Source organism: Erinaceus europaeus, chromosome 7 (assembly GCF_950295315.1).
Source record: "Erinaceus europaeus chromosome 7, mEriEur2.1, whole genome shotgun sequence".
Lineage (NCBI taxonomy): Eukaryota > Metazoa > Chordata > Mammalia > Eulipotyphla > Erinaceidae > Erinaceus > Erinaceus europaeus.
In genome coordinates this window covers 26,309,902-26,335,045 of record NC_080168.1, presented here as the reverse complement: position 1 = coordinate 26,335,045, position 25,144 = coordinate 26,309,902, and the positions used below count along the sequence as shown (strand labels likewise).

General features: G+C 40.4%; 1 protein-coding gene across 6 annotated transcripts in view; it reads right to left on the bottom strand.

Moving 5' to 3' along the window:
* Positions 1-25,144, bottom strand: part of PLEKHM3 (pleckstrin homology domain containing M3) — a 138,612-nt gene that overhangs the window by 22,877 nt on the left and 90,591 nt on the right. For all 6 annotated transcript variants that reach the window (XM_060194048.1, XM_060194050.1, XM_060194049.1 and 3 more), the window contains 2 exons: positions 17,701-17,846; positions 4,006-4,199 (listed from right to left, as the gene is read on the bottom strand). In XM_060194048.1, coding sequence (XP_060050031.1) covers positions 4,006-4,199; positions 17,701-17,846 — 340 coding nt within the window. The remainder of the gene's footprint in view (positions 1-4,005; positions 4,200-17,700; positions 17,847-25,144) is intronic.

Here is a 25,144-nt window from a genome sequence, read left to right as displayed (position 1 = left end):
TGTCTGAATGAAAATGTTGGCCCGGTAGCGATGAGACTGCGCATGTATTAGGTGCTGGTTCTGGAAGACGGAGAGAGGGAGAGAGGGAGAGAGGAAGGGAGGGAGGGAAAGAATGGGGGGGTTTAAACATCCCAGAAAAATTTTAGATATATTTTACTAAACAGTTACATTAGAAAATAAATAAATAAAAAGATCTGAAGGAACTTAAGAAGACCAGAAGGCCAAAACCCATCTTCCCCTTAAAAAGCTGTAAGGGTACCAATAGTTAACAATATAGTTTCTCAGACCAAACTGGAGAGAAAGGGTAACCATTATGTTAACAGCATGTAAGTTTAGAGAAACCAATATCCAAATTTCAATCAGTGCATCTCCTCTAGGGTTCTATAGGATTCATTTCATTTTTTTTTCTCTTAGGAGTTCTAGCTCCAGCTATTTATATACAACTCCAAGATATGTGTGTGCTGTATATCCAGGCAGCCAGGAATTGTCGCCTTTGCGTCCTGTCTGCTTCTAACCCTTTTAACCTTGTTCACTCTCTTCCGCACATGTAGCTCAGAAGGGCTTCAGTAGATAGGGCATCAGGGCTGACTTTTAAGTGGAGCCCAGCCAAGGTTCTTAAAAAGACAAAAACTGTCGTAGGGTAAGAAACTACTGTAGTATTACAGGCTCACCATACACAAGCACTTCAGTTGTAAAGCGCCATTTAATATCTAACAAAATACCTTGAGGAAGGAGTTAATTATTTGCTTTTGAAGCACAAAATATTTGAGCAAGTAAAGTACACTGGGTTAGATTTGGGCAGATCTTGAATTTTAACAATGCATATGATGCAAAGGTTAGACCAGTGGTGATAAAAACTGAAGTTAGATTAGTGACAAGAATAATGCAGTAGTCCTGAACTCTGAACCAGGGTGGAAAGTGAAAAGGAGAGGACAGATTTGAGTATTTCCTAGGAATCTTTTTAATTTTTTTTTCTTGGCTGATTCCAATTGTTCTTTCATTCATGTTTACTGATTTGACCGATTTTTGAGAGGTCAGACAGAAAGAAAATTGAATTTGAAGATGATTCCTTTCTCTAAATTGTGCTGCAGATTTGTTCAGTGGTCTAAACAACACTACAAGAGGAATCTGCCCATCAGTCCAACAATCTTTTCTTCCATCTATCCACTGATGCTTCTGGGGCACCTGCCTACCCCAGGCACTTGTACTGCATAGTGATCATGAACAAATTCAGGCACAAAAAGGAAAGGAAAGGAAACAGGATTATTGTCTTTCCTTTTTCACAGCTTTGGGAGTGCCTTTCTAGAACTTCCACTCCTTTCCTGGTGGTCTCGCCATAAAGCAAAGTACATGGTGGTAAACCACCAAACTGCTGGAACAGAGTAATATTCTTAGTCACCCATATGAAGAGAGGACCTTCTATTTAATTTCAAAATGTGTGTCCTGATTTGGCATATTTAACCAAAGCAAAACATTATGCCAGAAAGGTATCTAACATGATAGGGTTTTAGACTGTCCAAATACAGGCGCCAGGAAAACAAGCTCTGGGTAAACCCAAAAGGTACAGAAAAAAGAAAAAAAAAAAATAGAACAAATATACTTGGAATGCTTAAGCTTTATATATAAGCTAGTGTAGTTGTTAAGATTAGTTTGAAACATACTATTCTGTTGGCTTTCAGGGAAAGACTTGATGTTTTTTAAAAAAAATTTTTACTATCTTTTTTTCTTTAATTTTATTTATTTTTACTAGAGCACCATTCAACTCTGGCTTATGGTGGTGTGGGGGACTAAACCTGGGACTTTGGAGCCTCAGGCATGAGAGTCTCTTTGTATAACCATTATGCTATCTACCCTCCATCCTACTATCTTTATTTATTTATTGGATAGAGATAGCCAGATATTGAGAGGAAGGGGGGGAATAGAGAGGGAGAGAGACAAAGAGACACCTGCAGCTCTGCTTCATGACTCACGGTTCAAGCCTCCAGCTCCCCACCTGCAGGGGAGTGGCTTCACAAGTGGTGAAGCAGGTCTGCAGGTGTCTATCTTTCTCTCCCCCTCTATCTGTCTTCCCCTCCTCTCTCCATTTCTCTGTCCTATCCAACAATGACAACAACAATAATAACTACAAAAAAAAAGGGGGGCAGCAAAAGGGAATTAAAAAAACTGAAGTTTTCCTAGACTTCATAAGAATAAATCCTGAGCACTCTCTAGTGTTTTCTGAAAAACAACGACTGACTACCTCTAATGACTACTTAATGCTATGGCAGTTGCTTTTCCATCATTATTTTATGAGAAATTGTCTAGATACTATATACCCATTTACTATCTCCATTTAGTTTTTTTAATGTCTTTTTCAGATGCCTGGAGCTATATCAGTTCTTGTGGATTTAGCTGGATCTCCAGTCCTAACTTCTTTTATTTATTTATTTTCTTTATTATATTGGATAGAGACCACCAGAAATTGAGAGAAGGGGGATACAGACAGGGAGAAAGACACAGAGACACCTGTAGCACTGTTTCACCACTCGCAAAACTTTCCACCTGCAGGTGGAGACCAGGGGCTTGAACCTTGGTCCTTACACATCTTAACATGTGCACTCAACCAGGTGCGCCACCACCTGCCCCTAGATTTAACTGGATCTCAAATAGCAAAATAAATCACTTTAATATTTTCCAAAGATTCTTACGCATTTAGACTTCCCTCTGAAAACAATGTATGCTTTTGGCCATTTCTAACAGAACAACAACAGTACACGAGAGGTGTCAATCTCTAGTAATTTATAGGACAGCAGGATTATTTCAGGTGTAAGCCAGTTTGTATATGCCACAAGTGATAATTTCTTTCTTTATTATTTTTTATTATCTTTATTTATTTATTAGATAGAGACAGCCAGAAATCGAGAGGGAAGGGAGTGATAGAGAAGGAGTCAGAGACACCTGCAACACCGCTTCACCACTCTTGAAGCTTTTCCCCTGCAGGTGGGGACTGGGGACTCAAACCCAGGTCCTTGTGCATTATAGCAAGTGCGCTCAACCAGGTGTGCCAGCACCCAGCCCCAAGTGAGAATTTCAACACCAATAAAATCTAGCTTTAAAAGGAAGCATTCGACGTGAACACAGGCACGTTTTAACTTTAGCTTTATTTTGAGGCTCTGAGCCTCAAGATATGTACTCTCTGTGCTAGATCACCCAAGAGAACTAACCTGCTGGAAAAGCAGCCTGTGCCAGTGATAACAGAACAAGGCAGGGTTCTGGGTCTGCTGTATCTTCAACCCAGTTCTACCACCTGCCTCACTTTACCGTTTGTCAGTAGTTGGAAAAAATCTCGTTTTCAGGAGCCAGGCGGTGGTGTAGCGGGTTAAGCGCACATGACGGAAAGCGCAAGGACCCCCACCTGCAGGGTGAAAGGTGGTTCCTTTCACAGGCAGTGAAGCAGGTCTGCAGGCGTCTATCTTTCTCTCCCCCTCTCTATCTTCCCCTCCTCTCTCGATTTCTCTTATCCAGCAACAACAACAATAATAATAACAACAATAACGATAAGCAAGGACAACAAAAGGGAAAAAATAAAAAATAAAATAAAATAAAAGTAAAAAAAAAAAAATCTCATTTTCCACACAGAAACAAAGTGTTTTTACGTTACAAAGTTATGTTTGGAGTTTTTTTCTGATGATAAATAGGAACCGAGTTGGGGTGGGGGGAGGGAGAGTATAAAAGTAAGCAGTGAAGACAAACCCATGTATATTAATTATCTCAAGTTAACCTGTAGGTGAGGGGAGTTTTCACTGTCAAAGGGACTCGGCTGGTGGGTAGAAGCCTTCAGTTAACAACTGAGGGACTATTTTCTCTTGGTTTTGCCAGATAGAAAACCTCGGAGGGTATGAACGCAAAGGGAGCTGGTGATACGATACTCCACGTTGGAAAGGGCCACAGGAATCATTTAACTACCGCCATCAGGGAGAGAATGAAGAAGAAAGGAGAGCAGGCAGCAGGTGTTCAGGCTCTTACCTGCGGCGCAGGTCCTCAGCCACCGCAGCCCGGCAGCTGAACAAATAGGCCCGCAGCGATTTCAGCCTCTGGCGCAGCCGCACTACTGTGGCTAGCGGCTCCGCATGCAGGTACAGCATCGGGTTCTCCTGCTGGATGTCGATCAGGGGCTCTTCATACACGTACTCCAGGAACTCCTTGGCCTGCTTGGACACCTGCAAGAGAAACTTCCTCGGTCATTTCTGGACCATCATCGTAAACTAAGAACCATAACTGGAATATCAAAGTATTATTTTTTGAACACAGCTATGTGAGGAGGTCCCTATTTTCATTAAAGCTACATTTGGGCTTTTCTTTCTCTTTGAAAAGCCACTGGTAAAAGTAATCTAAATATCAAATAGAATTAATCAATTAATTGATGTCATATCTTGACCATGGTGATGATGACAAAAATCCACATATGTGATAAAATGACAAAGAGAGTCGGGCGGTAGCGCAGCAGGTTAAGCGCAAGGACCGGCATAAGGATCCCGGTTCGAGCCCCCCAGCTTCCCACCTGCAGGAGAGTCGCTTCACAGGCGGTGAAGCAGGTGTGCAGGTGTCTTTCTCTCCCCCTCTATGTCTTCCCCTCCTCTCTCCATTTCTCTCTGTCCTATCCAACATCATCAACAACAACAATAAAGCAACAAGGGCAACAAATGAAATAAATAAATAAACATTTTTTAAAAAATGACAAAGAAACATACAGATCCAGTGAGATGTTAACCCCCCCCTTTTTTTCCTAATTGTAAATTAGTTACCTGAGAGGTAAACAATGGAGAGGGGAAGGCTGAACTAAATGGGAGATATAGAAAATCTCTTTGTACTGTGGATCTATGCAGCTTCATATGGATTTACTTGTATTTCAAGATGAGTAGAAAAACTTCATTGAGACTCCCAGTGGTAATGTTGATTCATAAAACTGCATGTATATGCACATGTAAAACTTTAAAAAGTAGTCACTTTGACTGAAAAATGGGTAAACAATACATAACCTTCAAAAGGAACAAAAAGATGATTTTTTAAAAAAAGCTATGGAGGGGTGCTGGCAGGTGGTTAACCTGGTAGAGTGCACACATTACTATGTGTAGAGACCCACATTCAAACCCTGGGTTGTCACATGGGAGTACAGGGGGGAAACTTCACCAATGTTAAAGCTCTGCTACAGTGTCTTCCCCCCACACACACTTCCTTGCCCTCTCTCTGTCTCTCACCCTCTATTAAAAAGGAAGAAGAAGAAAAAAAAAAAAGACTGCTAGGAGAGGAAGAGGTAGTTTTGTGTGGGGAAGAAGCCCCAGCAATAACTTTCATGGGAAAATAATAATAATTAAAATAAAACACAGAGGACTTAGTGGGGGTTGTATTGTTATGAGGAAAACTGGGAAATGTTATGCATGCACAAACTATTTGTATTTACTGTCAACTGTGAAACATTAATCCCCTAATAAGGTAATTTAAAAAATAAAATAACAATGTGCAGAATAATTGAACTACATAGGAAACAGGCTCAAAGTATAATGAGCAAGAAGGAGCTGTTCCCTGTAAAAGATCTTTAAATTTGAGCTGATTCTGAAACACATGTCTACTCAACTCTACATCCACCTTTGGTAAGAAACACCAAGACTAGGGAAGTTGATTTTTTAAACAGTGCTATAGTCACCAACATTAATAAAAGTGCCTTCGAAACACAAAACACCTAAGTGAGATACAGAGGGCACTCTGCATGCATTCTAGAATCTTCCCACATAGCAAGTCACTGGTAGCCGATTCAGATGGGGATTAGTCAGTGAGAGTTAGCCCAATGTTATTCAGTATTTGCAAAAAAGGTAAAGTCTCATGGAAAAGTTTTCACTGAAACCTCTCTAGAACTGAATGTAAGGCTGAAATCCAATAGGGAAAACAAAACACACAACTTTGCTTACTAAAAAGAAAACTGAAGGTCAGAGTGATAGCTCACCCAGTGGGTAGAGTCCAGGTTCAGTCCTTATATAACATGGGAATGTCTTGTACTGAAGGAAGGTCGGGTACTGTGGCACCTCTCTCTCTCTCTCTCTCTCTCTCTCTGACACACACACACACACACACACACACACACACACACACACACACACCCCTGAAAGCCCACTTAATAGTTGCTTACTATTAAAGATAGACATGGTATAATTTCTAACTCCAAAGGACTAATTGTTTAGTTTAAGAAGTGTCCTGGAGCCCCACTTTCCTAGAGCCCTGTTCCACTAGGGAAAGAGACAGGCTGGGAGTATGGATCAAGCTGCCAATGTCCATGTTCAGCAGGGAAGCAATTATAGAAGGCAGACCTACCACATTCTACACCCCACAATGATCCTGGGTCTATGCTCCCAGAGAGATAAAGAATAGGAAAGCTATCAGGGAAGGGAATGGGATACAGAGTTCTGGTGGTTGAGTTGTACCCCTCTTATCATATAGTTTTGTCAGTGTTTCCTTTTTATAAATAAAATTTTTTTTAAAAAAGAAGTACATATTTAAAACAAAAAGTACAGTTGAGATAGCTGAGGGCCATAGTGCAGGATTTGCATGCCTGAGTTTCAACACCACATATGCAAGAGCTGATTGATTCTCTCCTTTCATAATACATAAACATTAAAAGTAAAGAAACGTGCGGGCTGTTGTTTACCAAAGAAGGATGATGAGATCTACTGGTAGTTTAAACTGGTAGTTTAAAGGGAGAGAAAGCATGGTGGGGAGGAAATTATGAATAAGGGGAAGGCTTGGCAAAGTAGTTGGTGCTGGACTGAAGTCTAGAAAGATAGACATTCACTTGGCAGGCAAGGATGAAACAGAGGAGAGTACAGCAAGTATGTATGGCTTAGTATATGTTGGTTAGCAAAAAAAAAATCTTATACATGATTATACAATTCAATATTTTCTTTTATCATAAAACTCAGTTTATGTTTCTTCTAGAAATGCAAAAAAAAATACAATAGTTTTTTTCTAACAAAGCCCCCATCCCCACCATTGATTATAAAAAATTCTTTTGAGATGCCTGTTATGGAGTGTGATTCCTGGAGTTCATACAAAAAAAAAAAAGGCACTTAGAATTAATCAAAACCACTGGTTAGTTATCCAGACTGGGAAGAACATTTGACAGAAGTAAATGATGCCTCATTTTTAGGAATACAGATGCAGGTACACACACTGGGCTTTGAGTGGAGGCACAGTCCTGTCCTCATGTAGCACAGGATTCAGGGGAGAAAGACAGAACTAAGTTAAATATTTTATTTTTCTTGGTTAAATAGCTGCTACATTTAAATAGCTTAAATGAGGAAACAGAGGGTGGTGTTCAGTGAAGTATATATAATCCACTTGAAACTGTTGCTGAAAAATGATATATTGTACAATTCAATTAGTCTTTCTGGCTCTGCGAAGCAGTGTTTATACTGAGTCAGGGCCCTGCTGAATTAAGCTAACAATGCTACCTTTTAGTAGGCAAAAGAAGGACAAAGGGCACTGGCCAGTCTCCCAGGCCTTGAAGGTTTCTCTCTTCAGGTGGTACTTAAGCCCCAGGCAAAGGGGATAGGATGGGGTGCAGAGAGACTTTTACAGAGACATTAAGAGCTCTGAGACTGATGAGACAGCAGCAGCTACTGCCATCAACATTTATAAGCAGAAACCACTGAAAACAAAAAACAGAGCATGTTTCACTTGCGGCTAAGGCGCTGACGGCTTCACAATGTGACTGACCAGTACTAAGGATACAGCATTGTGATGGTGACTGTCTGACACACAGGGACAAGTCCTTGCCACATCGTGCCATTTGGGCAGCAAGGATGAGCACATGCTCTGTCTTTTTTGTTGTCGGTTTGTCCTTGTTGTTGTGTGTGTTTCCTCCCTGAGAATCAAACATCTATATGTGTGAGGGAATTTGGAAGCGGAAACACAAAATTCATTGAGAAATGCTTATTTTTGCAAAATAGAGCACTGTAGTCCCCATTGATTCCCCAAACTCTGAAAGTTCCTCCCTGCTACTAATATGGAGGTTCATTTTGAGGCCCAATTACACTTAAAAGACTTTACCCCACGTGCAGGGGGAAAGCTTTGCGAGTGGTAAAAAGCAGGGCTGCAGTTGACTCTGTCTCTCTCCCTCTCTATGTCCCCCTACCCTCTTGATTTCTGGCTGTCTCTATCCAACTAATAAATAAAGATAATTTTTTAAAAAGACTTTAAGAAAGAAAGAAAGGAAGGAAGGAAGAGAGAAAGAAAGAAAACGTTACCATATGTGCACTTACTTCAAAAAAGAAGCCAATGATATTCAAAGTTGATGAAGTTTCTATGAAAATGTCTTTCTTGGGGTTCACCTGGTAGAGGCACATGTTTCATTGTGCAAGGTTACCCAATTTCAAGCTTTCAGTTCCCACCTGGTGGGGGGGGGGGCTTCACATGAGTGGTGAAGCAGCGCTACAGGTGTCTCTCTTCCCCTCTCCCTCTTTCTCTTTTCCTCTAGCCCTCTCTTATCTCCCCTGTTCCTTCTCTATCCAAAATAAGCAAATGCCTTTTTTTTTAAAAAAATTATTATCTTTATTTATTGGATAGAGACAGTCAGAAATTAAGAGGGAAGGGGTGGGAGAGAAGGAGAGAGAGACAGAGAGACTTCACCACTAGCAAAGCTATCTCCCTGCAGGTGGGGACTGGGCCTCAAACCCGTGTGCTTGCACACTGAAACATGTGCGCTCAACCAGGTGCGCCACGACCTGCCCCCCAGAATAAGTAAATGTCTTTCTTGTTACTATAAATATCACAAGTCATATTGTACCTAAGAGTTAAGACCTACTGTCCTATAGCCAACGAGAAGGCACAATGACTAAAGCACTGAAGGGGAAAAGAAAAAAAAAGAGGTCTTGAGTTTGATTGGCATTGCATGTACCAGAATAATAATCTGATTCCTTCTCTGTCTCCACTCTCATGTTACTAAGTAAATAAAAATATTTAAATAGCCTACTTCACACTCTTGCCAACTAACTTCCGAAAAGCCTGAGCACTATTTCTGGTGTATATGAAAACTTAGCTCATAGGGTCAGATATAGGAACCTATTACTCTTTAAACAAACACACAAATCAAAACTGTTTGGTTGGCATTCTTTTCCCATGATTCCATTCTATTTACATTAGAAACAATTTTAATATGATCATTAATTCCCTTTTCAAACCTGCTGACCTTATAATATTTTGTTAAATGATATACCGTACTTATTAACAATACCATTAGTACTGATAAACTAATTTCTCCATAGTTGCTTTAGATTATTAGCTATGAGAATTCAAGTCTGTGACTGTGACTTTGTCACAGTTTGAGAGTTGATCTCTCTTCATAGCCCTGAACCTGTAATGGTTCCAGGTTGTTGAGAAAGAGGAAGTACAGGTAGAAACAAAGCTGGACACTCAGGACAAAACAGAACAATTGGGGTATATAGTTAGTTACAAACTAATAATGACCAAATGTACTAGGCAGAATTATGTACTTATAAATAAACATTTGTTATTTCATTTGAACATTAAGTATCTTGGTGTAGATTTGAACATAATAGGTGTTTTTGTTATTGCTGGTGACAACTAGCTGTTAAAAAACAAAATTCTCAAGTGTTCCTGGCTTACACAATTCTGAACGAGACTGTGGAATGATATTCTGGTATGTTCCCCCATAAAAATAGCCCTGGGTAAAAAGGCAGTGGGGCAAAGGGAATGTTTAACTACAGAGAGTAGTTTGGAGATAATGTGGTGGTGGTAATGATGGTATGGATCAATGTTTTCGTTAAAACAGGAAGATGGTGGTCCGGGAGGTGGCGCAGTGGATAAGGCATTGGACTCTCAAGCATGAGGTCCTAAATTCAATCCCCGGCAACCCATGTACCAGAGTGATGTCTGGTTCTTTCTCTCTCTCTCTCTCTCTCTCTCCTATCATTTCTCATGAATCAATAAATAAAATAAAATAAAAAACAGGAAGAGGTACCAGAATAAAACAGAGGAAAACAAACTGTCAGATAACAGAGACAGATAATCAAGTTCAGGTATTCTCAACTAGAGCTCCAAGGAAGAACACTATTCTATGAGAAAGATGTTCTGAGGTTGCACAAAACATATGCCACATTCTTCTCTTGGTGAGTCAAGGTACAGTGTATTAGATATTAAAGTTCAGGGGCATTGTGTGCACACTGAAGAGAACCTGCTTAAGGTAGCCACTTCCCAAATCTATTTGCTTTGGCACCTGATTAATGTTGTGCATTGTGTATGTGTGTGGGGTGGACTTCTGTGAGAGATGAGATCGAACCTCAGTGCCACTCGCCAGCTGCAGAAGGGGCATCTTTCCCCAATTCTGTCATCCTACCAGGTGGCCAGGCCAGGGCTGTGTACCCCTGGAGAGGCCCTTTCCCAATTAAAAAACGAGCCTCGTCGTGGGTCCCCCTATGGAAACTTCTTTTTGAATAACACTCATCACAAACACGACTTATTAAGGCCCTCTAGAATACACTTTGAGAAATACTGGGTTAATTCATTAGTTATGTTTGAGAAAAGAGAAGACTGGGCCTTATCTTTGACTTATCTTTGATTGTTGACTTATCTTTGATTGCTCTGTGACAGAACTAGAGAAAACTCGAGAACTCAGGATACTTGTGTTTTATATTTTTTAGCACTGTTGACACTCACAGTTCTTTTTATTTATTTATTTTTTAAAATTTATTTTTTTATATTTTTATTGATTCTATTTTCATGGATAGGGAGCTACAGAGAGAAAGGCAGAGAATGACCAGAACACTGCTCAGCTCTAGCTGATCTTGGTGCTGGGGATTGAATCTGAGACTTCAGAGCCTCAGACAGGAGTCTTTTGCAGAACTGTTATGTTGTCTTCCCAGCCCCCTTTCATTTATTAATATCTCTCTACCATATGCTATCTGCTCATACTTCTTTAAAAGAGATGATGCCTTCCTGTGTGATGTCTTCCCTAGGCAAATAGGAAGCAGTGAGCTCTGAATAGAGACTCAGCTGTAATATAATTAGGCAGTGCATTAACATGTTGACTCTGCTTCTATTTTAATTCTCAAACAAAAGCTAAAGCCAATAACAACTTAGTCATTTATTTATGTATTCCCTTTCTTCCTTTTCTTCTTTCCTTCCTTCCCCTTTCTTTTCCTTTCTTCCTTCCTTCCTTCCTTTTTTTTTTTTTTTTTGTACTATTCAGCTCTGGCTTATGGTGGTGCAGGTGCAGGGGACTGAACCTGGGACTTTGGAGCCTCAGACATAAGAGTTTGTTTGCATAATCATTATGTTATCTACCCTTTGCCCTATATTTGCTTTCTGCCTTTCTTCCTCGTGAGAAATTCATGAGGCTGAGAATATGTCCCAATGTCTAAGAGGTTAAGCACAGGAAGTGTTCCATAAATACTTTGAACAAATGGGCAAATACTTCACATTTTAACCGTGACCTGGAACTATACCTTTTTATATTAGACATGACTCTATCACTTGGTTATTTCTTTCTAAGTTTGCAATGCAATTAAGAGTTAATAAAGTAAAAAAAGAGGGAAGGGCAGCCGGAGGCAGTGACAGCAGCCATGATAACTGGCACCATAGTCCAAAAGGAAGAAAGGAGTCTGAGTGAACGTGTGGGGCGACATTAACACACAGGCATTCCTACGGCTGAGAACATATAGACAGTCTCCTTTAACCTCACAGAACTGAGTACAGGAAGTTATCAGAAGCCTTACTCATGAATGAATAAACCTATATGCAAGAAATCTGTATAACATACATCACTGAATCGGTCAAAAAATTGGAAAACCCTTGGAATGTCCATTCAAAAAGGCCTAGTTAGATAGACTGACGTATTTGTGTGTGCACATACACACATGTACAAAATTCATGATGAAATACAGGGAAGCTGTTTTTAAAAAGAAGTAAGAATAAGAAAAATGAACAAGGAAAAGTGTAATGGTCTAAATGAGAAACATGCACACTGCATTACCTACCCTGTTGTTTGTTTGTTTACTACTGCCACCAGTGTTATCACTGGGGCTTGATGCCAGTACTACGAATCCACTGCTCCCAGTAGCCATTTTTTTCCTGTTTAAAATGATTTTATTTATTTTAATTTCTTTCTATGTTATTTGATAGGCCTGAGAGAAATGGGGGGGGGTTTTTTGGCAAGATAGAGAGGGAGAAAGACAGATATCTGCAGACCTGCTTCACTGTTTGTGAAGCTTCCCTGCTGCAGGTCAGGGGCAGAGGCTCAAACCTGATTCCTTGTGCATGGTGTGAGCTCAACCAGGTGCACCACCACCCAGCCCTACCTTGTAATTCCCATATCAAACCACATGAATGTAAAACATTTCTGCAAAGATAAGTAGAAAATGGTAATCTGGTTGACAGCTGAGAACAGGGTAGGAAGATTATGTAAGTATTCCCTTTGTGCTTGTTGAATTTTGAAATCTGTGAAAGTACATTTATTAAAAAAAAAAAAAGATTTATTTATTTGAAAAAGGAAGAGCAGGGGCAGCTGGTAGCACAGCAGGTTAGGCACACATGGCACGAAGCACAAGGATGGGCTCAAGAATCCCAGTTCAAGTCCCCAGCTCCCCACCTGCAGGGGGGTTGCTTCACAAGCAGTGAAGCAGGTCTGCAGGTGTCTGTCTTTCTCTTCCCCTCACTGTCTTCCCCTCCTCTCTCCATTTCTCTCCTGTCCAACAACAACAGCTATAACAACGATAACAATAATAAAGGACAAACAACAAGGGCAACAAAAGGGGAAAAAATAGCCTCCAGGAGCAGTGGATTCTTAGTGCAGCCACCAAACCCCAGTGATGACCCTGAAGGCAAAAAACAAACAGAAAAAAAAAAAAAGAAAAGAGAGAGAGAGAGAGCCTCAAAACATCACACTGGGACGTGTTGTGCCAGAGACTGAACTGCATGCCTGAGAGTCTGACACTTTATCCACCATGCCACCTTCCAGGCTACTGTGAAAGTATATTCAAAAAGCACCATTAACAACAAAAGAACAGCAGTGTGGAGTACAATGTACATTCAGACAGTCTTCGGTGTCATATCAACCTGAAGTCTGACCAGGTGAATGGTGGGTGCAGCAGTGGAATGCAGGCCTGGGTTCAATCCCTGGCACTGCCTGTGCCTCAGCTGCCCTGACCCCTGTCAACCTTTCTCTCCCATGAGACACATCTTTATCTCATGGTGGTGGGCTGGTGGGTGACACACCCGGTAGAATGCACATGTCACAATGCACAAGGACCAGGGTTCAAGACCCCAGTACCCAGCTGTAAGGGTGAAAGCTTCACAAGCAGTGAAAGCTGTGCTGCAGGTATCTCTCTCCCCTGTCCCCCTTTCCTCTCAATTTCTCTGTCTACCCCAAATAAATAAATAAACAACAAATAAAAACACCGAAGTTAACTATCATCCTTATAATTATAATCCTGAAACATGAAAAGGCTAGTTTCTATTACATATTTTCTTTTTTCAAAAATTTTATCTATCTTAATGAGAGATATCAAGAGACAGTGAGAGATACAGAGAAAGAGAGAGAGGGAGAGAGCTACCAGACCACTGCTAGGCTCTCTCTGGCCTATGGTGGTACTGGGGATTGAACCTGAGACCTCACAGACTCAGGATTGAAAGTCTTTTTCGTAACTATTATGCTGTCTCTGTAGACCTCTAAAACATATTTCCTTAAATAAGATATATGGAGCTAGGTGAGAGTTATAATTTTAAAAATAATAACATGTAATCGCATTGCTGAAAATAAAGATTGGGAAAAGAAAAAAAAATCATCTATACTCTTAAGCACAGAAAAATGACTACCTACTTATTGCCTTGGTCTGATGTTTCCTTTCAGTGTGTATTTCCATTTGTATTATGAAAAATCCTGGTGAAAGTCATTATTAGTAAAATCAATACCAACCATATTTCTTGGTCCTGTTCAAACAGGAACTGTCCTATCTGGCTTCTCTACAAGTCATATAAATCTTCCTTTGAAAACAGGCACTGTGGCCTGATGGAAAAGGAATCAGGAGACGTTATGTTTAATTACAGTTTGCTTTCAATATCTCCAAATTAACTCTGATCAAGTGGTTTTTCCCATCAGCTCTGTAAGGGCAACAGAACTTGCCTTGAATACCTCTCAAGATGTAAAGATAGGAAATGGTTTATGTAATGTGGAAACCCCCTAGCTAAATGGAATGTGAATTTTCAGGCTAGGATACAAACTTTTTTTTTTTTTTTTTTTTGTAGAGAGAAACTATTTTGGGAAAGTTGAGGCTAAGTTCGAGGTCTTTACCACTTCTTTGTCATGTTGGCTGTTTTTAAATAGGGACACAGGAAGAAAAGTTATCTCTAAAGAGAATTTCATTAGAAAATGGCCACTGAACTAGAGGATAGGATTTAGCTGCTGAGTAATCCCAGAGCTCAATTCAATCTGTATGTTATACAATGAAAAACAGATAAAATCCTGCTTTAAAAATAATTAGGATTATTATTGCTCTAGGGGGGCGGACAAGAAAAACGCTTAAGATGACAGATAACATTCTGCTCTACAAAACCTTTTATCTCCCTCCCACCTTTTAAATGGGTATTAAAGCTAGTCACGTACTTGCTATTAAGGAGAGCAGGCAGATCGAACAGAATGATGTCTGCTCTCATAAACTGATAGGTTTGATTCGATCCTCACAATTACAAATATTAAGTTAAATCCTACTACCTGAGCAAAAATAGACAGACACTGGGCTTAATAAAATATAGTTACTTAATGTCACTGTGAGATGATCCAGAAAATGTTGGTCAGCTCTGTTTGTGCTTTAAGCTCTTCTGATCCACTGACAACCTGGGAAGTGGTGGTCTGACAAAAGACATTTTCTTCATGTGCAGTGTGGACGGAGTGAGGCTGCCTGATATCTTTAATGAGTTAGCTATCCTTTCAAAATTAAACCTTATCTGAATGATCGGCACTGTGCAAGATCCGCTTTATAGAAAAACGGAAAGCATTCATGATGTCTAAATCAACAGTCCTGCTAATCTCTAAAGCTCAATAAGCAATCAATTCGTAGGAAGAGCTCCTCCTCTGTCTGCTATTTTCATAAACCCTGCCGGAGCTTTCTCCCATTCCCTCATGCAGTGCTGCCTTTTCTACTATAGTTGCACGGACTGTGTGTGTTCTGCTGGCAGGTGTCACTGGACTCAGCTCTCATTGATTGTGGAACTGGGACTGCTTCCCTCACTTGATCTCCACGTACCTTTTTCAGCTGCTAAATCCCTGCTCCCAACTGTCTCACCAGACACAATTGATGTTCTTTCCCTCTTAAATACATTTTTTTATCTAGTCTGCCCAATGACAAATATATTTATAGCCTCTACCCAGAGTGTCGGATACAAGATGCAGAAGAGACAAAGATAATTCTGTCTGATGGAGGAGAAGGAAAGAGTTAGACGAGGAAGTGAGGTTTAAGCTGGGTTGAGGTCTGAGGAGGGGGAAAGGAATATCAGAGGTGTGAAATAACATGGCTTTATTGGGTGCAAAAAGGAGTGTGAGCCTATTTAGAAAAAAAGAAAAAACAGGGGCAGGGAGGTAGTAGATGAAGGAAGAGACTAGAAGGGATTTTTATTTCTCTTGTAACATTCATCGTCAAAGCCAATAACCACTGAATCTTTATTAATTGCCAGACACTGTGCTAGGGGATTTCTATGAATCACTCATTTAGGTAAACCTTATGAAGTAGATACTATTATCTCTATTCTGCAAAGGAATCAACTGAGGCTAAGAGAAAGTATGATAGCCACCAAAGGTAAGACTAGAACTTTCTTGAAAGATTGTTGAGGTTCCAGTTCTGGGGGACTGAATTTGCTAGAAGACTATGGAGGCATGCTACACTCTATTATAAGAAATTTTCTGGGGCCAGTGGTAACGCAGTGGGTTAAGCGCACATGGCACAAAGCACAAGGACCGGCTTGTGGATTCACAGTGCAGGCACTGAGCCCCAGTGATAATCCTGGAGGCAAAAAAAAAAAAAAAAAAAAAGTAAGAATTTTCTTGAGTTATATAAGTCCTTTCCTTCAAAGAGCACCGGCATGCTCATACATGCATCCTTTTCCTATTTTTCTTCTACCACAGTATTATGATACTGGACATACGCTCTAATCCAAGCAAGTAATGAGTTCTCTCTACATATGAGAAGTCCCACTCAGAAGCTATAGTTAATTATCAAAGCCCAAAGTAAACACTGCTATGTGTCATTTTAAATGAAGACATTAGGAAGGGGGAGAGGCAAGTGGTGACACACCCAGCTAAGCACACATAGCACTAAGTGCAAGGATCTGCGCAAGGAAGGACCCAGGTTCGAGCCCCCATTCCCCACCTGCAAGGGGGGACACTTCACAAGCAATGAAGCAGGTCTGTGTCTATCTTTTTTCTCTCCTTCTCTGTCTCCCCCACCCCTCTCAATTTCTCTCTGCCCTATTGAATGAAAAGGGAAAAGTGGGGGGGGCAGGCTGCTGGGAGCAGTGGACTCATAGTGCCTGTACCAAGCCCCAGCGATGGAAGAAAAAGGCATTAGTAAGAGTCATAGTTAAGAAATTATATGTGGGGAGTCAGGCGGTAGCACAGTGGGTTAAACGTATGTGGCGGAAGGACCCGGGTTGGAGCCCCCGGCTCCCCACCTGCAAGGTAGTCGATTCATAGGCGGTGAAGCAGGTCTGCAGGTGTCTATCTTTCTCTCCCCCTCTGTTTTCCCCTCCCCTCTCCATTTCTCTCTGTCCTATCCAACAACGATGACATCAATAATAACTATAACAACAAAACAAGGGCAACAAAAGGAAATAAATAAATGTTTTTTAAAAAGAAAGAAATTTATGTGGTTAGTCAACAATTTGCTCTGCTTTCTATCTTAACTCTTTTTCAGCCACCAGGTTCCAGATGCTACCATGATGCCAACCAGACTTCCCAGGGTAGACGACCTCACCAATGTGTCCTGGAGCCCTGCTTCCCCAGAGCCCTGCCCCACTAGGGAAAGAGAGAAGCAGGCTGGGAGTATGGAATAACCTGCCAATGCCCATTTTCAGCAGGGAAGCAATTACAGGAGCCAGACCTTCTACCTTCTGCACCCCATAATGACCCTGGGTCCATACTTCCAGAGGGATAAAGAATAGGAAAGCTATCAGGGGAGGGGATGGGATACAGAGTTCTGATAGTGGGAACTGTGTGGAATTTTATCCCTCTTATCCTATGGTCTTGTCAGTGTTTCCATTTTATAAATAAAAATTTTAAAAAGGAACATAAAAAATAAATTACATGATATTTAAAAGCATTAGGTTCCATCTATTAATTTTTAAAATTAATTAATTTATTTGTTTATTATTTGACAGAAGAAAACTGAGAGGGAAGAGGGAGATTTAGAAGGAGAGAGACAGAGGGACACCTGCAGCACTGCTTCACCACTTATGAAGCTTTCCCCTTGCAGGTGGGGACCAGGGGCTTGGACCAGGGTCCTTGGACACTGTGATGTGTGCGCTTAACCAGGTGTGCCTCCGCTTGGGCCCCATCTTATTGATTTTGTGAGTTTGCTTTAACCCTCGTGTCATCATCTTTATAAAGCATGAGGCCACATGAGTGTCAGATTGCTCTTATGAAATGAACGCAGCTTTCGTACCTACCTTATACTTTGAAGTGTCCCAGTTGTGGACTATGCGCGCAGGGATGAGAAAACTGTCGTCCACGTGGCAGCTGCTGCAGTAATACCACCCACTGTAATTGCACACTTTGGCTTTCCCATTGGAAAGGCCTATGGACCGCTGGCACCCTGTTCAAGACGAAAGAAAGGGTCGAGGATTAGTGTATTTTTAACACAACAGAACAAGGTTACACATGCCTCTTGTTAAACAGAAAGCCACAATAGAAAAAAGAAAATTTGTGTGTGGTTATCTTCCTTTCTTGTTTAAAGCCTCACAGTTCCCACCCTCTTGCCTCTGTATTCTAGTTAGAGAACTCCTCTCTGTTTCCCATTAAACACACCCAGTCTTGATACCTGAGACCATTTGATTTTTCTATGACTTCTCTATTTTGCCAAATAATGTCCCTTACTCAAGCCTACTGGTTACCTGGAAATGGTTGCTAAGGTCCTTTTCTGTCCTAGGATGTCTAGGATTTTGTGAGTATTGTCTTTGTACTGTCAGGAACCTGGTAATAATTGTGGCCCTCTCACAAAGAAGTTGTTATTATTGTTTTTATTTTATTTTATTGGAGGCTGATATTTTTCTTCAGGTAGGAGGAATTACTTTCTACTGATGAGTACAGACATTCTGTCATCAATCCGAAGCACACAAAATCTTGGCAGCCCCAGTAATCACAATTATGTGGTATCATCATCACCATTGTAACATTTCTGATCTACAGGTTTCATTGCAAAAATCCTTCCGTGTGGCCCATCTCATGGTTTGGTGTGAAGAAATTAAACTGAGCAAACATCTAACATTAAGCTTATTGCCTGATAAGGGTACAAAATAAATTACTCTTAAAAATGTCTATGTGTTTACTTAACAAGAGAGAAACCAGAACATAATTCTCTATTTGGGTGTGGGGTATCAGATTCCAGACCTCCTGCTTCACGCTACCACCATACAATTCTAACCACCAACATGAATTACTCCAAATAAAAAGAATACAAATGTCTGTGTTCCATTTTATAAAGCTCAATACATTTATTTTTTTTTAAATTCCCACCTAAGAAGATACTGATTTATAGGAAAGTCATACATGGAAGTTTAAAAATGTCACAGAATTTTCATTTCCATCATAAATGAAATGGCATCAGTAATCAAGCAGTTTCATTGTGCATCTCCCAGAAAGAAAAAAAAAAGTGTGGAACCACAAAAAGCCATAAATTGCCGAAGCACTTCTGAAAAAACGAAAAAATCTAGGAGTATCATGCTCCCCAGCTTCAGTTTATACTACAAAGTGATAGTAATAAAAACTGTATGGTACTGGAATAAAAATGGACACTTGGATCAATGCAGCAGAATCAAAAACCCAGAAATGAGTCCACATATATACAATCACCCAACATATGATAAAGGGGCCAAACCATTCAGCGGGATAATAAAGATTTTCAGCAGATGGTGCTGAGAAAACTGGACAGTCACATGTAGAAAAGCGAAACTAAACCATCACCGAACACCATACCTCAAGGTCAAATCAAAATAGATTTAAGACCTAGATATTAGGCCAGAAGCCCTAAAATTTAGAGAAGGAAATGGTGAAACTTTGTTCAACCTTCACATCAAAGATATATTTTGAGGACTCAACCACTTGAGCATGTGAAATGAAATCAAGAGTAAATAAATGGGATTACATGAAACTAAAAAGCTTCTACATGTTGAAAGCAAACTACACAAGGATAACCAGGAAATCCTGTAAATGGGAGAAGATATTTGAATATCATACATCAGACAAGTGACTAACATTAGACATCTACACAGAATTGGTACAGATTTATAAAAGAAGCAAAAATAGCACAATAAAAAAAAAAAAAAAGAGGGCCAAAGAATTAAACAGTTCTCTAAAGAAACATGGCCCACAGACACATGAAGAAATGCTCCACTTCACTCCTCATTAGAGAAATGCAAATGAAAACTATACCAAGATACCATCTCACACCTGAGAGAATGGCTGACATCAACAAACTAGGAAATAAAAGTTGTGAAAAAAAGGGACTCTGCCCCATTGTTGATGGGAATGCAAATTGGGGCAGCCCCTTTGGAGAACTGTATGGATAGTCCTTCAACAAGGAATAATGAAAGTATCTTATGATCCAGCAATATCCTGCTTAGGCATTTACCCAGTGGACACTCAAACACTAATTAGAGGGGACGCACGCACCCTTATGTTCATAGCTGCAATATTCACAATAGCCAAAGAGTGGAAGCAGCCTAAACGGACACCATCAGATGACAGGCTAAAGAAGTTACGGGATACATATTTCATGGATACTACTCTGCAGTCAAAAAAAAAAAAAAAAAGATGATATTATGTCCTTTGGAACAAAACGTTACTGGAGGTGATTATGCTTAGCAAAATAAGTAAAGAAAAAAAAAGAAAACTACCATATGTGAAATCTAGATATCTGATTTACAAGAACTTGCCAAAAAAAGAAAGACAAATCCAAACAAGGGGCCAGGTGGTGGTGCACATGTTTCCATGAAAAAGGACCTGGGGGGGTCGGGCGGTGGCGCAGTGGGTTAAGCGAATGTGGCGCAAAGCGCAGGAACCGGCATAAGGATCCCGGTTCGAGCCCCCGGCTCCCCACCTGCAGGGGAGTCGCTTCACAGGCGGTGAAGCAGGTCTGCAGGTGTCTATCTTTCTCTCCTCCTCTCTGTCTTCCCCTCCTCTCTCCATTCTCTCTGTCCTATCCAACAAGGGCAATAATAATAACCACAATGAAGCTACAACAAGGGCAACAAAAGGGGGGGAAAATGGCCTTCAGGAGCGGTGGATTCATGGTGCAGGCACCGAGCCCAGCAATAACCCTGGAGGGGAAAAAAAAAAAAAAAAAAAGGACCTGGGTTCAAGCCTCCAGTCCTCACCTTCAGGGAGAAAGCTTTATAAGCGGTGAAGCAGGGCTGCAGGTAGGTGTCTCTCTGTCTCTCTCCCTCTCTATTTCCCTCTCCCCCTCTAAATTCTTCTCTGTCCTATCAAATAAAAGCAAGTTAAAAAATGAAAAAATAAATTTAAAAAAATCCAAACGAAACAGAAGCAAGCAAACTGTAGGACTTGTGGAAATTCTGGTGGTTCTCTTTGGGAGGTGGGAGGGCGAGGACACAGAACCTTGGAGGTGGGTGAGGTCTGGAACTAGACATTGTCACCTTACGCTGTAATCTTGTGACATATTACAATACACAAATAAAAATCATTTAAAATAAATAAAACCCAAGAGGTATTCAAAGATGACACCTCCTGTCTAGGTGAGTGAGTGTCTTGGCAATATGCTTCAAGAATTTAATACTGTGCCTTCCTAAAATGACTGTTTCTTTACTATTAAGAAGAAACAAAGTCGTAACAAGATCATGTTTTTCATACTGATTGAGGACTAAGGTAAGTATAGAAGAACCATGCACACTTTATTCCTGTTGGATGTAGGAAGTGCTGTCATAATCACGAGGCTAAGAATGTTGAAATGGGAGCTGGGTGGTGGCACACTTGGTTGAGTGCCCATGTTACAATGTGCAAGGATCCAGGTTCAAGATCCCAGAGCCCACCTGTAGGGGAAAAGCTTCTCAAGTGGTGAAGCAGCACTGCAGGTGTCTCTCTTTCTTGCTCCCTTTCTGTCTCCCCACTACCCTCTCAATTTCTGGCTGTCTCTATCCAAGAAATAAAAATAATTTTAAAAAATTTTGTTTTTAAAGAGTGTTGGAGTCTTTCAGTGCACTCAGGGATGACATTGCTTATTCAAATAAAATCATTGCAAATAAGCAATAATATTTAGCGTGTGCCTCCTTAAAATATTGTACTTTTCATGTATGTGTCTAACCGAGACCAATTTAGAAACTGTTTAAATCTATGTTTTATCCTTAGCACTTAACACAGATCTTTACATTACAGCAGGCCACCAATAAGGGCTTATTCTGAATGATGATGAAATGAACATTATTTGGTATATGTATACCAAGAGACATAGAAGGAGATTTTAATTTCTCTATGTCATTCTAAAATTGAATGCTGAGCCAGGGCACCTGCCTCTGAAAACTGTCTTTTTGTTGTTGTTGTTGTTACATTCTTATTCCTATAAGAATGTATTTTCCATTCTAAGGATTACACATTGTACACCTGTTCATATATGAACTGTAGAAAAGTTCAAAAGAACCAGACATATCCTTGGGGCTGGGTCGTGGTGCACCTGGTTGAGTGCACATATTACACTGTGTGAGGACCTGAGTTCGAGCCCCTGGTCCCCACCTGCAGCTTTGCAAGTGGCTGCTTTGCAGTGTTGCAGGTGTCTCTCTGTCTCTATCTTACCCTCTCCTCTTGATTTCTGGCTGTTTCTATCCATTAAAGAAATAAACAAAGATAAAATTTTTAAAAATAATTTGCTTTTTTTAAAAAGTAACTAGACATATCGTAGACACTGGGGTACTACTGTGTCTAAAAATTAGGTTACAGTTAAACTGACTCGATACTGAATACAATTCAGTCTCTTCTGATGATTTATAAAGTGATTGTCATTATTATGTATTTTTACCAGAGCACTGCTCAGTGCTGGTTTATGGTGGTACAAAGTACTGAACCTGGGACTTCGGAGTCTCAGGCATGAGAGTTTCTTTGCATAATCATTATGCTATCTACCCCCCATCCCGGAAAGTGATTGTAACCTTGGAGAAATTCAGGATCAGAATTATAATTTAAATGTAGAACACTGCAAAAATTAAGCCAGGATATTTTAGCTTTGGGGTTGTCTCATTTTTGAATACAATAAAATATCATATCTATATATGTTACTTGTAGGTACAAATGGTTTGATCAGGCTTTACTTTTTAAAAATTTATTTATTTTCCCTTTTGTTGCTCTTGTTGTCTTTTTATTGTTGTTGTAGTTACTGTTGTTGTTATTGTTGTCGTCGTTGTTAGATAGGACAGAGAGAAATGGAGAGAGGAGGGGAAGACAGAGAGGGGGAGAGAAAGATAGACACCTGAAGACCTGCTTCACTGCTTGTGAAGCGTCCCTCCTGCAGGTGGGGAGCCGGGGACTCGAACCGGGATCCTTATGCTGGTCCTTGGATTTGCACCACATGCGCTTAACCTGCTGCGCTACCACCTGACTCCCCAGGCTTTAGTTTTTAAGGACTTTTAAGTTTTCTTCAGTGCAACATACAAAGGTTACAATGAAATAATGCAAGTGTGCATTATAAGGAATTAAATAACCCAAAGATGTTTATATCAACCAGGTATATAGGTCTGAAACCTGACATGTTTGGAGTTTGAGAACTGAGACACTTCTCTGCTTTGCATAGTTCTCTTGGAGCATAAAGGAAAGGCTATAGGGCAGGCTAGATGGCTTAATGGTTGACTCTCATGCCTGAGGCTCCAAAGTCCCAGGTTCAATCCCCCACACCACTAAAAGCCAGAGCTGAGCAGTGCTCTGGGATTAAAAATAAAAAGAAATTAAAAACCAAGTTTTAAAAATTGGTGTGTTGCACCAAAGTAAAAGACTTTGGTGTGGGAGGGAGGGTTCAGGTCCCAGAACATGAAGGTAGAGGAAGACCTCATGGGGGGCTGAATTGTTACGTGGAAAACTGGGAAGTGTTATGCAGTTACAAACTATTTAATTTCCAGTAAAGAAATTAAAATGAAAGAAAGAAAAAAGAAAGAAAGAAAAGAAAAGAAGGGCAGGAAGGAAGGAAGAAAGAGGCTATGAAAGCTCGTTTAAGTTTTAGTTTGGACAAAAGCAGATTATAAACTCTGTTTAGTCCTTGGGTATCTACTGTCACACCTTAGTCTGAGGCAGGGTCTAAGTGCTATCTGTACTCGCGATGGGCCAGGTGTAGGCTTGAACCTTTTTACCTGTTTATTTATTTCTTTTCTTTTCTCTTTTCATCTTTTTGTTTGTCTTAGTTTTTTTGGTTTTTTTTGATACATGATGTATAGATAAGGACAAGTCAGAAAGCCTGGGTCTATTCTTTTTTTTTTTCCTTTCCTCTTTGGGAATCCTGAGAACACAAATTGTACAGGCACACTCTCCCACAAAATGAAGGGGTTAGTTTAAATCAGTCGTTTTTAAAATGCAGTGCAAATCAGAAATACATAGAGCTGACTGTGAAAAATGTAGACCTTCCCTGTGGGATTTTGATTCCATAGATCTGGAAAAAGGCCCAGGAACCTGCAGTCTAGCCAACGACCCAACTACCACGAGAGTAGTGAAAGGCACAGACTTACTATGCTTTTTGATTTTCAGGTGATTGCAAAGATTCCACCAAGCTCTGAAATTTCTAATTCTACTTCAAAAAAGTACAGAGGGTGTACCGACTGCTCAGTGAAAAGATCAGAATTTATCATGTTTTATTTTCTACACATCCAAAAGCAACATTTCAGGGTTTTGGTCAGTTTCCAACAATTTATTATGTTGAAACAACCTGAGTTTGTTTTTTCCAGCTCATTCACTGTTCTCACTGAGAAGCATCTTATTTGACTTGGAAAGAAAACTTTTTCTCTCTGACGTCCATGTATTTTTGTCATCGAAAGAAGACAGGAGAGGGGGCTGTAAGTGGGCTGATGTACATTTACCTTCTAAATATCATAACATTTATTTGAGGACCATACCCATCCTTGCAATTAACTGTAAAGTTTCCTTTTTTTAACGTGACAGTAGCAAATCATACAATGAAGATGTCAGAATTCCCCATAAAGATAGATAATTGGTGGTGGTGTGTGTGCAGTGGGGGAGAAACAGAACTTTGTTGTGGGGAGTTGGGCGGTAGCGCAGTGGGTTAAGCGCACATGGTGCAAAGCGCAAGGACCAGCATAAGGATCCTGGTTCGAGGCCCAGGCTCCCCACCTGCAGGGGAGTCACTTCACAGGCAGTGAAGCAGGTCTGCAGGTGTCTGTCTTTCTCTCCCTCTCTCTGTCTTCCCCTCCTCTATCCATTTCTCTATGTCCTATCCAACAACAACGACATCAATAATAACTACAAAAAACAACAATAATAACTACAACATTAAAAACAAGGGCGGGAGTCGGGCTGTAGCGCAGCGGGTTAAGCGCAGGTGGCGCAAAGCACAAGGACCGGCATAAGGATCCTGGTTCGAACCCCGGCTCCCCACCTGCAGGGGAGTCGCTTCACAGGCGGTGAAGCAGGTCTGCAGGTGTCTATCTTTCTCTCCTCCTCTCTGTCTTCCCCTCCTCTCTCCATTTCTCTCTGTCCTATCCAACAACGACAACAACAATAATAACTACAACAATAAAACAACAAGGGCAACAAAAGGGAATAAATAAATAAAATAAATATTAAAAAAAAAGATTTAAAAAAAAAAGAAAAAAAATTATTAAAAAAAACAAGGGCAACAAAAGGGAATAAATAAATATTAAAAATTTTTTAAAAAGAACTTTGTTGTGG